Source organism: Uloborus diversus, chromosome 3 (genome assembly GCF_026930045.1).
Source record: "Uloborus diversus isolate 005 chromosome 3, Udiv.v.3.1, whole genome shotgun sequence".
In the NCBI taxonomy this organism is placed as follows: Eukaryota; Metazoa; Arthropoda; class Arachnida; order Araneae; family Uloboridae; genus Uloborus; species Uloborus diversus.
In genome coordinates this window covers 99,917,013-99,930,628 of record NC_072733.1, presented here as the reverse complement: position 1 = coordinate 99,930,628, position 13,616 = coordinate 99,917,013, and the positions used below count along the sequence as shown (strand labels likewise).

Here is a 13,616-nt window from a genome sequence, read left to right as displayed (position 1 = left end):
CTCGCTTTAGGCACCCTGGTAGGGCAAAGTGAGTTTTCAAGTGTTTGTAATGTTTGATAATAAATAAATATTGGGTTTGATCAATTTTTGAATCAATTTTATTTTGAAGTTCAAGAACGCTGCTAGAAAATAAAACCGAAACTGTTGCGATAAAAATCCAAAAACTACAACTTTCGAGCGTTCTTCGCTAGTTTACCCGCTTTGAGCCACCCTCCCTTAAACTTGTACTTTACTCTTTTTATATGTTCCCTCTTTTCCAGATAACTTCAACCCTAAATACGGGTAAAACCATGAACCATAACAACGTCTAAAGAAGACAAAAAGTCGACCTTATAATAATTTTCATTACTTTTTAAAATTAGTAAACTGATTTAAATTATTCCTTAGAACATCATTTAGACAAAAATGAGACTTCATTTCATGAAAATTTTAAGAAAAATTTCAAAAATACAGGCAGGACACCAAGTGCCTCTATGGATCGCTGCAGGTTTAAACTACGGCTTAAACTAGTATTCGAATCAATAGGCATCCTCAAAAGAAATACTAACTCAGAGTTCAACAAATCCCAGGGACCCTTATCCGGGCGACTAAAAAAACCGTAGCGACTATTTCTTTAAGAACAAGAATATTTCAAGAGACAAATTACACTGAGTTTTTTTTAGAGACATTCATAAATATTTTTTCTGGCTCCTAAAACCTTTTCCTGGCTCCTAAGATTTGACAATTTTTGTCGGTCGCTGGCTATATCGATCTAAAACATCCATATCTTGCCGGAATTTATGATTATGCCCTCGGTTTATTAACCAACAGCTGTACCGATTATGCAACTAAATGCAAAAATATACTGAGAATGCCAATAAATTAACATACAAAACCACAACATGTAATAAGTTTAAAATTTTCATTCAATAAGGTTTTTCAGGTGTGGTATATTTTAAAGACATTTCTCTAACAAAGGTCTGCTGTTTATATAAAATTATTGATGAATATCTGCTTGCTTGTAGTTTCAACGAAGCAAACCTTGAAATGATAACGTATAAAAGAGTTGCAAAAAATATTGATAATATTTGGATGTTTATTAGCCACCATGTAGTAATATTGTATTGCAATAACCTGAAAAACATCTTTAGGGAGCAGAAAAATATCTCCCATGCAATTTCCTTTTCTAAACGACTTTCCCGGTTATTATCTCTTTATTCTCCCTCAAAAATACTCTAAAAGGGCGTAATGTAAAAGTTAAAATGTTATTTCAATATTTTTTATGATGTGGGGAATCTAAAACAAGAAACTAATATTTCAAACGAAATTCCATTAGAAATTAAGCTTTACTTTTGCTTGATATAATAACAAATCTCCTTTGAAAAAAATCCCTTAGTAAAGCAATGAATTTGAATATTTTGCTTTTTGTTTGGTAAAATTAACCGTATGATCAATTAAAATTTGAAAGAATTTTCCAATGATGTAAAATATTTGAGAAAAAATTGTATGCTTTCTCTTTCACGAGAACCTGTATCATATGGCTGACCCACCGTAGATTCGATGCTAGCTAGCACATAATTTTATTAAAAGATCCGGTTTCAAAAAACTCTCTCTGATAACTCATATACTTGTAGCGGAGTGGTTCTTTGATTGTTAATATCAATTTTTCGGATCACATTTGGACTTTTAATTGAATTGCTTATCCGACTTTTAGTGTTCCCTGACACTGATTTTTCTCCAACTGTGACAACGACAAAATCTTTGCTGCAGCTTTTTTATGAACGTCATTGATTTGACATGATTTAACTTACATGCCTCCGTGTTTACTGATTGGTTATCATTTATAATTCAAAACTATTTTCACACAGTGGGCAGTATTCGTTTAACCTGTTGCATCATAAAATATCACGGGAAAACTTCTAGTGCAATGTCACAGCGACCGTCTGTAGCAAAAGAAACAATTACAACGTTTTCTGTAACTGTTGCGGTCAATATGAAGGTGAAGTCAACATCAGTGTCCTCACCATACTAAAGATAGTGTTTCTTGGTAAGTACTACTACCCATTTTCTTTTATCGAAACATTTTACAAGCACTAAGATGTAAAAAAAAAAAAAAAAAAAAAAAAAAAAAGAGGCAGGAAAACATGAAATGCAATTTTTCATAATAATGAAGAAATATTACGTGTCTTTAAGGAAAATAATCTGTATATGGGTCCGTCCACGGTGACTGACGTTACAACTTGACTCTATTTTTAACTTATATATTCAGCACTGTCTTTAAATTAAATTTTGTTTCTTCTAAAATTGATCTAAAATATCATTTATGATATGGTACATCACTGCCCCCAAACTTGTTTTCAGAATTGAGGATTTTTTTTTTTTTTTGCAGGAAATTAAGGGGAATAAAGAAATGTGACTGATGTTACGCAGAAGAGACATTGAGAAAAGTGACTGATGTACAATTTGAAATTCTCTTCAAACTAAAAACGTAAAATTTAAACAGATTTCTTCCCCTTAAAATAGAGATTTTAGACATGATGAAAACACTTTGTTTTATTGAAAAAACTTAAAAACTAAGAGTATAAAAATTATTTAACACCCATGACTGATGATACAAAGATTTTGTGACTGATGTTACATTTACAATAAATTGCTGCAATTATAAATTACTTCTCCATGAAAATAAAATCAGCTCATGTTTTGTTTAAAACTGTAAAATTGTATTTAAATTACAAGAAAAGTACATTTATAAAGTTTAAAAAGTTGTATTTTTGATGTATTTCATGAAAAAAAAAAGGTTTCTTGCATTTGCTACATCTAGTGCGCTATATATTTTATTCCTTTCTCATGTGAATAATAAATTTCACCCACATTGACAGGCTATTTCCAATGTTTTTCTACTTGAATCTTGACAATTACTAAATACTCCTAGTTTTCAGTTTCAGTGCATCTAACTTCTCATGATACAACTGTTAGTCATATTCTACTTCTTCACCTACTTTCTCTTTTTAGTTTTATTCAGAACTAATTTTGGTAATTAGGCTAGGTTTTTTAAAATTATTTTATTTATTTTTTATCATCCGCTCTTTTTAGCTTCAACTTTGTTTTACGTTTTGTTATTTTCATGTTTTCCTTTATTTCTTAATTTATTTCGCTTCCTTTTTTGCCTTTCTGCAGCAATCAATGATATTTGTGCAATTTGTTGGAGGTTTATTAACGGAAAGAGAAATGTGACTGATGTTAGTGTGACTGATGTTACATATTTTAAATAAGTATATATATTATAAAATAACTAAACTATTTCTAAATATTTAAGGAATTAATATTAAAGATAGTAATCATAATAAAGAGAATACGACTTTTTATAAACTTGGGTTTGTTTTTGTGTAAGCAGTGCAAACTTGTATACGATTTTGTGACTGATATTACATTAGAGTATAAGGCCTAGTTTGAAAAAAAAATGTTACAAGACAATTATAACAGTTTAAAGTTTCTTTGTTGTTCTAATCTCTTCCAATGTAAACTATATTTCAATAAAAAATAAGATTGTAGACATAGCAATTAATTTCCTAAGTGAAAAAAAAAAAAAGATTAACTTTTAGAACTGCTTATACAACGACACATAGGCAGTGGGCACTGAATAGTGTTATCAAAACTTACCGACTATAAAACATACAAAAATTTGTTTATAATTTTTTTCGCATATTTTTATGAAAATACTGTCTTTTTTACCTCATATGAAAGAAAAAAATTACTGATACAATGAAGTTTTTTTTTTTTTTTACTGTGATGTCCCTAGTTTCATGAACTTGCCCATATGATGTCCCATAAAATACATACCTTGAGTAAAAGCAAAGAGAAAAATTGTATAAATGATGCTGAATCGAAACATGTCCCCAACAACCATACTGTAAATCATTGTCACAAATGGACCAGTTAGACGAACAGCCCTAAAAATTCAAAAGAAATAACATTCAGAATTTAAGCACTGAAAATCAATATCTACAGTCTATGATTAAATTAGTTTCCAAGCGAAGGTTGAATTACGATATCCCTGCAATAAATAGTCTTTTCACATCAAATGATAGATAATCGTAATGGAAGAAGAATTGCGAACCCATTCCGGCGCCCTGAGCTGCTAATAGAGAATTCAAAACTTGGCTCGATTTAAATATATGTTTGAAAAAATCAGATTGAACCATCTCGGACAAAACATCTTGTTAATAATTGAATATTCTGCTCTTTTCTTCCCTGGTTAACAAAATGCAATATTCCTAACTTATACGTCTCTTCTGTTATATTAATGGGAAAATTCGATCCTCTTGCATAGAACAAGTTAATGAAGCTTTAAAAGCTGGTGTAGGAACTATGATGAACAAATAACCGCCAAAAATAGTATTATTTTACTTACAACCATGTAGTATTTGTAAATTTTGTTTGAAAGTAATTATCGTCTTTTTCACGAACAGTGAGAGTGGAAATATAAAAAACAACGTGACACTTGGCAATACCGTTGTCTACTTGGCGCTCGGAATATTGGAAACTGCTGCTTCGTATTCTAAATTCATTAAAATTCACCAGCACAAGCATTGCTAGATCTAGGGAAGCAAGTCGGGGTCCTGATCCTGGGCGGAAAATTCACCCTATTTCTGTTGGGTTTTTTCCGTTGAAACTCAATATAAAAATTTGAAGGAAAATGGGTAAGTTGGCAGTTTTAAGATTCGCCCCGGCTCGGAAAAATTGAAAATCCGGCACTGAGTGCAAGTGACTGTCATGTGACAATTAAACAAAACCATGTTATCTTGTCGGCTGAAAGAGAAAAACCGCATTTTTTTCTTCTTCTTTAACTGGTGGTTAAAAATTAATTCTCTAAAAGCTTCGCAGTTAGTTTGTACTATACATGAGATATAACAAAACTTAAAACATAAACAAGCAGCATATTAAAAAAAAAGAATGAAAATGTAAATACTGTGATTACACTCATAAGTTTCCTTATTATGTAAATACAGAAGGTGTAATTGCTTGGTGACATTACTTTAAAATGTTAATTATTTGCGTGTCTCAGCATGTTGGGACCACTGAGCAAGAGCATTATGGTTTTTTTTAAGATTGTCATGGAAATATTTCTAAAAATAAAAACGTAACCATTTGGCAGTATGTACGGTCTACCTTCAACCTTTGAGACAACTGTTTTTTCAACCAATGGTGTTTCTGGCAAATTTGGTTAAATAGAGATAATTTAATTTCCCTCTGATGGCAAAAATAGCGCCAAATGCACAGCAAATTTCATTTCTTGACCACAATATTCAGTTCCCTCTTGACAGCCAGGTTCTACCTTATATGTAAACTAGAAATCGCTGTTCATAAAGTTATGGCAGCGGTTCCCAATCTTCTTACTTGTACGAACCACAAGCTTTGTAAAAAAAATATATATATATAAGGCCCACCAACTACTAAACATACAAGTAAAACTCAAAAAAAAAAAAAAAAAGTGAGTTAAATAACCTCAAAAGAGGGGATATCCGACACTATTTTTCCTGTTCGAGAAAGGCAATATCTGGATTGAAACTGTATAGTTTTAGCCTCAAAATTTTTCAACATTTCTTTTATTCCTATGTATCGGTTTTCAAAAAGAAAAAAAAACGACAACGAAGTTGGAAAAGATGCACACAAATATCAACTGTCGAAAGCCCATCATGTGTCTGACTGAAGTTTTGACAATAGCTCAATTGTCATGCCGAACATAAATCCTTGAACGAGACCAACAGTGTTGTTTTAAAAAATGATTTTAGTTAGATCACATAATAATTCAACTAACGAGTATAATTCTTCACTTAAAGCAAAGTCTCTTTTTTTTTTTGGTAATTTTATTCAATGGGGTTTTTGATCTGTTGTTGATTTTCATCTTAAATTTTAAGGAAGACGTTTGAAAAAAAATATTTAAAGTCCTAATTGTGACAAATCATCCATATTGGCTACGAGCCACTGATAGCTTTTGAGCGACTGCTGTCTTACTAGTGAATCGACCCTAAAAAAAAACCAGGCCCGGATCTGCGTACTCGCAAACCCACCCCGCAGTGAAAGGGGGGGGGGGGTACGTCCCTAAAGAGCCTAAGAAACTGAAAAAAAAAACTAGCACTAAAACTCATTAACGTTGCAAATATATACTGCTGGTCTCTGGGGAGGGGCTCTACAGATTTTTCTGTAGGGTGGGGGGGCAAAATTTATAGATCCGGGCCTCCGAAAATGAATATTAGACCCAAGATTTCTCTTGATTTAACCTCTCTACCCGTGTCCATAGAGCAGTACCTGGCAGCTTGAGATCCTGTTGTGGGCCGCGGCCCATGAGTGGAGAGCTGCTGGTCTAATGGTTATGCATTGCATAAATATTTTGTATTTTGAATCAATTTTATCACTTACATTATAATTAGAAACCTAATTTACGGGAGTACATTATAACGGATTATTCGACTGCGTTGCGTGGCTTAAATTGATCTGACCAAGGAGGAGAGAAAGGATCCCATCTATCCTCCTTGGATCTGACATGGTTCAGTAACCTAATGATGAAGAATGTATTATCACGTGTCGTGATTAGGTTTTCACAATCTTATTAGATCTCGACACGATTCAGTATAATACTCGTATAAATGCATAGTACAAAACACGAAAAGAACTTAAAATTATCTGTTTACTTTTTTAAATTTATACTTTTATAAGGGAAGTGCGTCAAATGAGGTCAACCCTCCGTGTTCCTATGTAGAATAGCAAACACTCGCTACATCGTGATTTTATCGCCATCAGAAAGCCTAACTGATAACAAAGAGTTATCAACAGGCAAAAGTGTACTAACCATTATTAGCAAAGTCTTGTAAAAATTGTCTGATCTTGTTTCAAAGTAAATTTTGTTTCTTAATGGCTCACTGTAATTTAATAGTATAAAAAAAATTAAATTGTTTTAAAAATGCTAAAATATGTAGTTGAAAAATTCTTAAAGAAAAATTTCGCTGTGTACCGTCATTTTTTCCTGCGATTTGATAACCATGGAAAATAGATTGTGGCCTAATAAATCCATGATTGAAACTATTTTGACTCCGATGTCCTTATAAAGATAATGTACGATCTGTTGGAGGATATGATCTTGTGTTGCATGTGCTGAACATCTGTGCACGAGCTGTGCCCCCCCCCCCCGCAGGAGTAACCAAAAAACAAAAACATCGGCTTATCAGTGCCCCGAATGTTGACAGTTGATTTTCCCATTTTCATTGAAGTAAGTGTGGAATTTTTGATAATGTTTTTGAGTGTATCAAATGTGATTAAATGTTTTTATATTGACAATAAAAAAAATGTTTATTTTTGTAAAAAATTATTTGATAGTACTTTTTTGCGTTTTTTCAGAGTTGGCCTATTGGACAGTGGACATCCGTGTTCCTAAATAAGCTAGTTGGTAACTTTTTGTTAAACCGCTGGAAAACATAATTTGAACTTAAATTTTCCCATCGAGTACTTTTTGAGCAATCACATTGCTTATTGTTTTCATTTTGCCTTTGAATGGCGTTCCTTTGTGTGATTTTATTTTCCCCCCGCCTCCCTCTGCAGCACCACCGTCGACCGGACCCTCCCGATGCAGCTCCTATAGCCAAAACTGTCTCCAGGTTGCGTCTATATCCTACACACACAGAGAGAGAGACACAATTACACACACATACACACACCTACACACACCTACACACACATACGCACCCACACATACCCACACAATCATGCCTGCGTCTATATCCTACATACACACACACAGATACACACACACACACCTACACACACATACGCACTCACACATACCCACACAATCATGCCTGCACACAGACACAAACACACACATACACACATCTATACACACATACACATACGCACCCGCACATACCCACACAATCATGTCTGCACACAGACAAACACACACACCTGCAAACACACACAGGCCTACATATACACACACACACTCGTGATTGCGAAAAACAGAATTTGAATTCAAGATGTCAAAATTCAATTATTATTTTTTTTTTGTTATTTTTATGAGTCATTTGATGAATATACAAAAATGGGACCCAATTGAACCAACATAAGGGAACGACATATTTGGCTCTAAATCTTTGATTGGCCTTATTTGGCGCACTTATCTTATGAGATACATAACTTTGTTTATCATAAACATGTTAAACAAATTACTTTGTTTTTCAACGTCATTGTATTAACAAAATTAATGTATGTTAACTATTTAATATTCTTAATTGATTTCCTCAAGTGTTTTTTCAGGAATGCTTACCCTGCAAAGAAAATGAGGTAAAACCATGAGCTTGGAATAGCCAGGGTGAGAAGAATGTCTTCAGTTTCTCTGTCTCCGAGTATTCGACATGGTATGCAAGAAAGAATCATATAACACGACATCACAAAAGCAGATTTTGTTGGACTAGTTGTCTGTTTGGCATATTAAAACAATATCAAAGCACTTGACACACAAACGTGCACACACAAATATAACACATATTTACTTAAGAGGACCAAGAAAATGCAAAATTTTTGTTTTTGGAGCATTAATACTGCGGAAAATTTGCAAAATGGAAGACAAAAATAGATGTTTAAAAGAAAAAAAAAACCCTTGTCTAGGGTCTCGAGGGGGCTAGAGACACTATAACTGTAGGGTCTCTAGCTCAAGGGACCGTCAAGCTTTGCAAACTCAAGCAGTGCAAGTTGATTTATATCTTTAAAAAAAAGGGGGGGGGGGGGGATATTGTACATTGAAACAATCGTGTAACTGCAAAATGCAAGAATTTTGCACTTTTTTTCATATAGTATCACGTAAAATTCTTTGTTTTTTTTTTTAATTAAAAAAAATAAATATTTTTAACAAAACTCCAGAAATTTCAATGCATTACTTAAGATTAGCGTATTATAAGGAGCTTCTTTAGTTACTTCCTTCGAAGATATCCAAAGATTTCATTTGATCAATTTCCATTTTTCGGTTAACTTTGAACTTGAAAGTAGCATTTTGTACGTGGTTGCCGTCCCTACGTTTTATTAGATCGTTTTCTTTAATATATTTGATCTACTGGTCAGAAGTCAATAAAATGTAATACCATGACTGCTTTCAGCCGTCAAAATCCATTGGTAAAAAAATAGGGATTCCGTTCAAAAATTCAGATTTTTCATTTTATTTTGTACATAATCTGTTTTCAAAAATTGATTTACGCAAATGAGGTCATGTCGATTCGTACCTTTCTTTTCTTAACTACTTATTAAGATGGATATTTTAAAATAAAAAAAACAGCATAAAATATTTGATAAATTTCCATAGTCAGGTATTAAAAACGTTAATAAAGTAGATTTTTAGTAGTTCATTAGTTTACTTAATTGTGTATTTATTTTTGGATTATGCTTTTATCTTTTATGCATTATGCTTTTATGCTAAGTGTTTCTAAACTTACCTTTTGGATGTCAATATTTAAAATTTAGCATACAGGTTGAGATCTGCAATCATCACTTATAAAATCTCAATAAATGAAAATTTTCAAACAGCTGTGAACATTTTTTCTTAATTCATAGTTACAGAGTAAGCTCATAAAACTTTTATCTAAAAAATATTAGTTTTGTCACGTTTTTTGTCAGTAATAGATTGTTTTGTTTCATATAGACTGTTAATTTAAACAGAGAGTCAGCTAAAAGTCATTTTATTCTAGAAATATGCAGCACACAGCTCTCTCTCTCTCTCTCTATGTATGTATATATATATATATATATATATATATATATATATATATATATATATATATGCACGGTCTTCCTCAAAAATAAGAGTTGTGTCAAGTGACGCATATTCAGCAATCAGGCAAAAAAAAAAAAGTAAAATTTCGCTATAATTACGAAACATGCGATATTTTATCAAGAAAGATCTCTTTTTTTTTTTTTTTTTGTTTAATTCGTCCTACTTGTTTTTTTTTTTTTTTTTTTTGGTTACGTTTCTTCACGAAAATATCGTCTGTTACGAATCAGAAATTTAACTTGAATTAATTTCAATTCCGTGACCAGAAACCGCAGACGACACTTTAAAAATGAAGATAAGTCTCGTTTTACAGTATGAAATCTACTTAAAATGAAGTAAACTTCGTCAATAATTCATCAAAATTCATATGAGGCAGTGAGAAGCAAAGGGATGTAAGTGGCAAAATTAAAAATTTGGAGATAGCCAGTACAAGTGGTAGGTGAACCTCTTCTCTGTCTTGGGGAAAGATATAGTACTAGTAGCTCTGGTAGGTGCTGTTATACAGCATGATTAAAAAAAAACTTTTCAATGAAAGATTACCTAGGACCTTATCTTTAAACGCGTTTTACTCTAAACTTGAAATTGCCCACTTACATTCCTTTGCTTCTCACTGCCTCATATGTAAGGCATCATTTTTAAGATTGTTTTCACCGCTTTCGGCGAAAAATAAACAGAAAACACACATTGTATTGGTTCGTTGAAAAAATCGGTTTATTGTTTTTTTTCTTTTTAATTTTTAAGCATTTCTTTGATGTATAGCCCGATAAGGGAATCCATGTCGCTCAGTTGGTTAGAGCGTCATGCTAGACACGCGAATATCGTGGTCACAACACCACCATGGATTTTGTCGTTAAAATTTTTTTTTTTTTTTTTCTTTTTTTTTGCTCGGGTTGATCTTGACCCAAATTTCCAAGATTATTTAATCAAAACTCACTTGCATCAAAATCAAGAAAAGAAAACATTAATTTAGCAACGTCAATCGCAGTATCAGGAATGATATTTCATAGTTGTTTTTTTTTTTATACTTCTTCTTCATAAAGGCATAAAAGTAAGGCATCATTTTAATTTTGTTTCACCGCAATCGACGAAAACTAAACAAGCAACTCACATTGTGACTGTTTTTTGAAAAATGACCTTTAAAAAAATCGGATACCTATACATACATAATAAATGTGGGTGTAATTGGAAAAATAATTCTTACCAAGCTAACTAAAAATCCTGCCAAGCCTTGAGCTAGAATTTCTTGCACCTGCTGGAATATTCCAAATCCGATGCATCCTAGACAAGTAGCTATTTCAGCATAATACCTAACCTTAATAAAATGTATAAATATATATTTCAAAAAAGTTCATTAATTTTACAAGGATGCAATACATATTTAAAATTTAAACACTATCTGCTACAATTGTTCAAAATGTAATTTTTGAACATGATGCATTACGTGAAACGTTTGATTTTTAATGTTTCTATTTTTAGTTCTGCGCCCTTTTTAACGTACATACGATTATAAAATAATAAAATAGCTATCAATATAAACAGTATTTATAAGTTTCTTATTAAGTATCTGGTTACAAGTAATTTTTTTGAAATGATTAAAGTAGGTGCTGTTAAATCGTATATAATAAATTATTTTCACAGTAACAGTTGAATGTATGAAATAGTTAAAAGCTACAATTAGTATAGTTAAAACCTTACTTATTGAACACTTTCAAAATTCCTTAAAAGCCAGTGATAATGCGTGCTGTATTAAGCTGAACTTTTTCAGGTTTTCGAAGTTTGGTACCAAAGCTAAAGCGTAAAATAGTAGCCCCAAAATAAGCTTGCATAACTGGTGCTTTGTGGCACATAAACGATCCTTCTCTCATAGAGCGGAGGCTGGTGTATACCCCCCCCTCCCTCCCCCGTGGGAATTTTCGACACATACATTTTTGTGTTTGTATTGACATATACTTTAAGGTTTTAGGTGTTTGCCACTTGAAAATTACAGCATATTCCTGAAAAAACACAAAAAAGTCATGAAAACTACTAAAAATGATTTTAAAAAAAACTGTGCGAAAACGGTTGGATTTTAAAAAGGGGTGAGAGCTTGATCAAGAAAAAGAACCACAGCAGTATTTCTGTTTAGTCCGATATTATTTTTTTTTGTAGATCCGATAAGGAAAAGAAGTAAAAAAAACATAAACACAAACCAACACGAACAATAAACGAATCCAACGAAAAACGAAACAAAGCTAAATAAATACCCCCTCACATTCGTTATCGTGACGTCACAGTCAAAGGATCAGTGACTTTCTGACGTCATATGAATTTTTCCAATAGACATGCCAAATGTACTGGCGGAATAATAGGATTTAGCCGAAATTTCTGGGCATATGCACGATGGTGCATTACAAGACATGAACGTGCTAAGTATGTAGAGTTAGCACTTGAAAATGCAGGTATGCTTCAGTCATCAGATTACTCTCACCGTGACATGCAATCAAATGAAATGAAACGAAGTGACAAAAGTATTTCGAAAATACTTGACGCTTTTGAACAATACGTTAATCCATTTGAAGTTGAAAACCACGATAAGCTGTTCTGTTTATCATCTGGAAGACCTGTCCCCGATTCGGTAGAAGAAAATTTGCTCAACGTTGATAATCTAGGGAAAGCTTCCTACAAAGTTTTATACATGACAGATTTATTGTAAAGAATAAAAAATTTCATGTACCACTTAAGAGACAAAAGCTTCAAACTTTCAAAAGTATTCAAGAAACGATCACTGTTACTACTGCACAAAACAGATTAGTAGAGATAAGAGCAGAAAGGAGTATTTTTGCTCGAATTTTACTTTTGTCACAAGAACGTGAAATTAACCTGGATAAGCTGATGTCATACCCATTAGGTCCAGTACCGTGGGCATTAGCCACTGCTGATGGATGTCCAACAAAAACTGAAAAGTCTAAACTACTCCATGCTTTGGAGGTCAAGGGTATAGTCGACGAATCTCCTAATATTGAAGAATGTATATATGTGATAGACGCCATGGCTTACTTTCAGGCCCTTACTAATATTCCAGAAACCTTTGGTGAAATTGCAGAGACTGTCTTGAGCCACTTCCCCAAGTGCAGCAGGATAGATTTTGTAACAGATACTTACCAAGATGTTTTTATTAAAAACATTGAAAGACAAAGAAGGGGTTGTGGAGATACTTTTTTAATAACAGGACCCAAAACTAAGATTCCACGGGATTGGAAAAAAATCCTTGCTAATGGCAAAAATAAAGAGCAACTGATCAACCTACTTCATAGTGAATGGGTTCAGGACAAACATGCCCAAAAATTACATGGGAGAAATCTTTATTTATCACATGGTGATAAGTGCACTTGGTTTACTAGCGAAGATGGGTTGACCATCAAATATAGTACACAAGAAAACCTATGCTCTTCACAAGAGGAAGCGGATACCAAAATAATACTACACTGTATCCAAGCTTCACAGTCTTGTCAAGACAACTCACCCATCAGAGTTAGATCCCCTGATACAGATGTTTTTATGTTGTTGGTAAGATATGCCAGCAGCATTGAAAACATAGTTTTCTTTGATACAGGAACAGGTAACAAACGAAGGGTTATTAATGTCACCACCATTTCTCATAACTTAGGTGCAGATATGAGCCACGCTATGTTGAATGTGCATGCCCTGTCCGGTTGCGACACTACTAGTTCCTTTGTTCGTCACGGAAAGTTGTCTGTGAAATCGAAATTGGAAAAGTTTTCGAAGTTTGTACCTATTCTTACATCAGTAGGAGCATCACCGACAATTACAGACACGTTACTGA

The 13,616-nt window shown here is 32.9% G+C and overlaps 1 protein-coding gene across 1 annotated transcript in view; it reads right to left on the bottom strand.

Annotated features, from left to right (window-relative positions):
- Positions 1–13,616, bottom strand: part of LOC129218870 (transient receptor potential cation channel subfamily V member 5-like) — a 90,334-nt gene that overhangs the window by 18,128 nt on the left and 58,590 nt on the right. The window contains exons 9-11 of the mRNA XM_054853191.1: positions 10,995–11,105; positions 8,300–8,451; positions 3,820–3,929 (exon numbers count right to left, since the gene is read on the bottom strand). Of these exons, the coding sequence (XP_054709166.1) occupies positions 3,820–3,929; positions 8,300–8,451; positions 10,995–11,105 (373 nt within the window). The remainder of the gene's footprint in view (positions 1–3,819; positions 3,930–8,299; positions 8,452–10,994; positions 11,106–13,616) is intronic.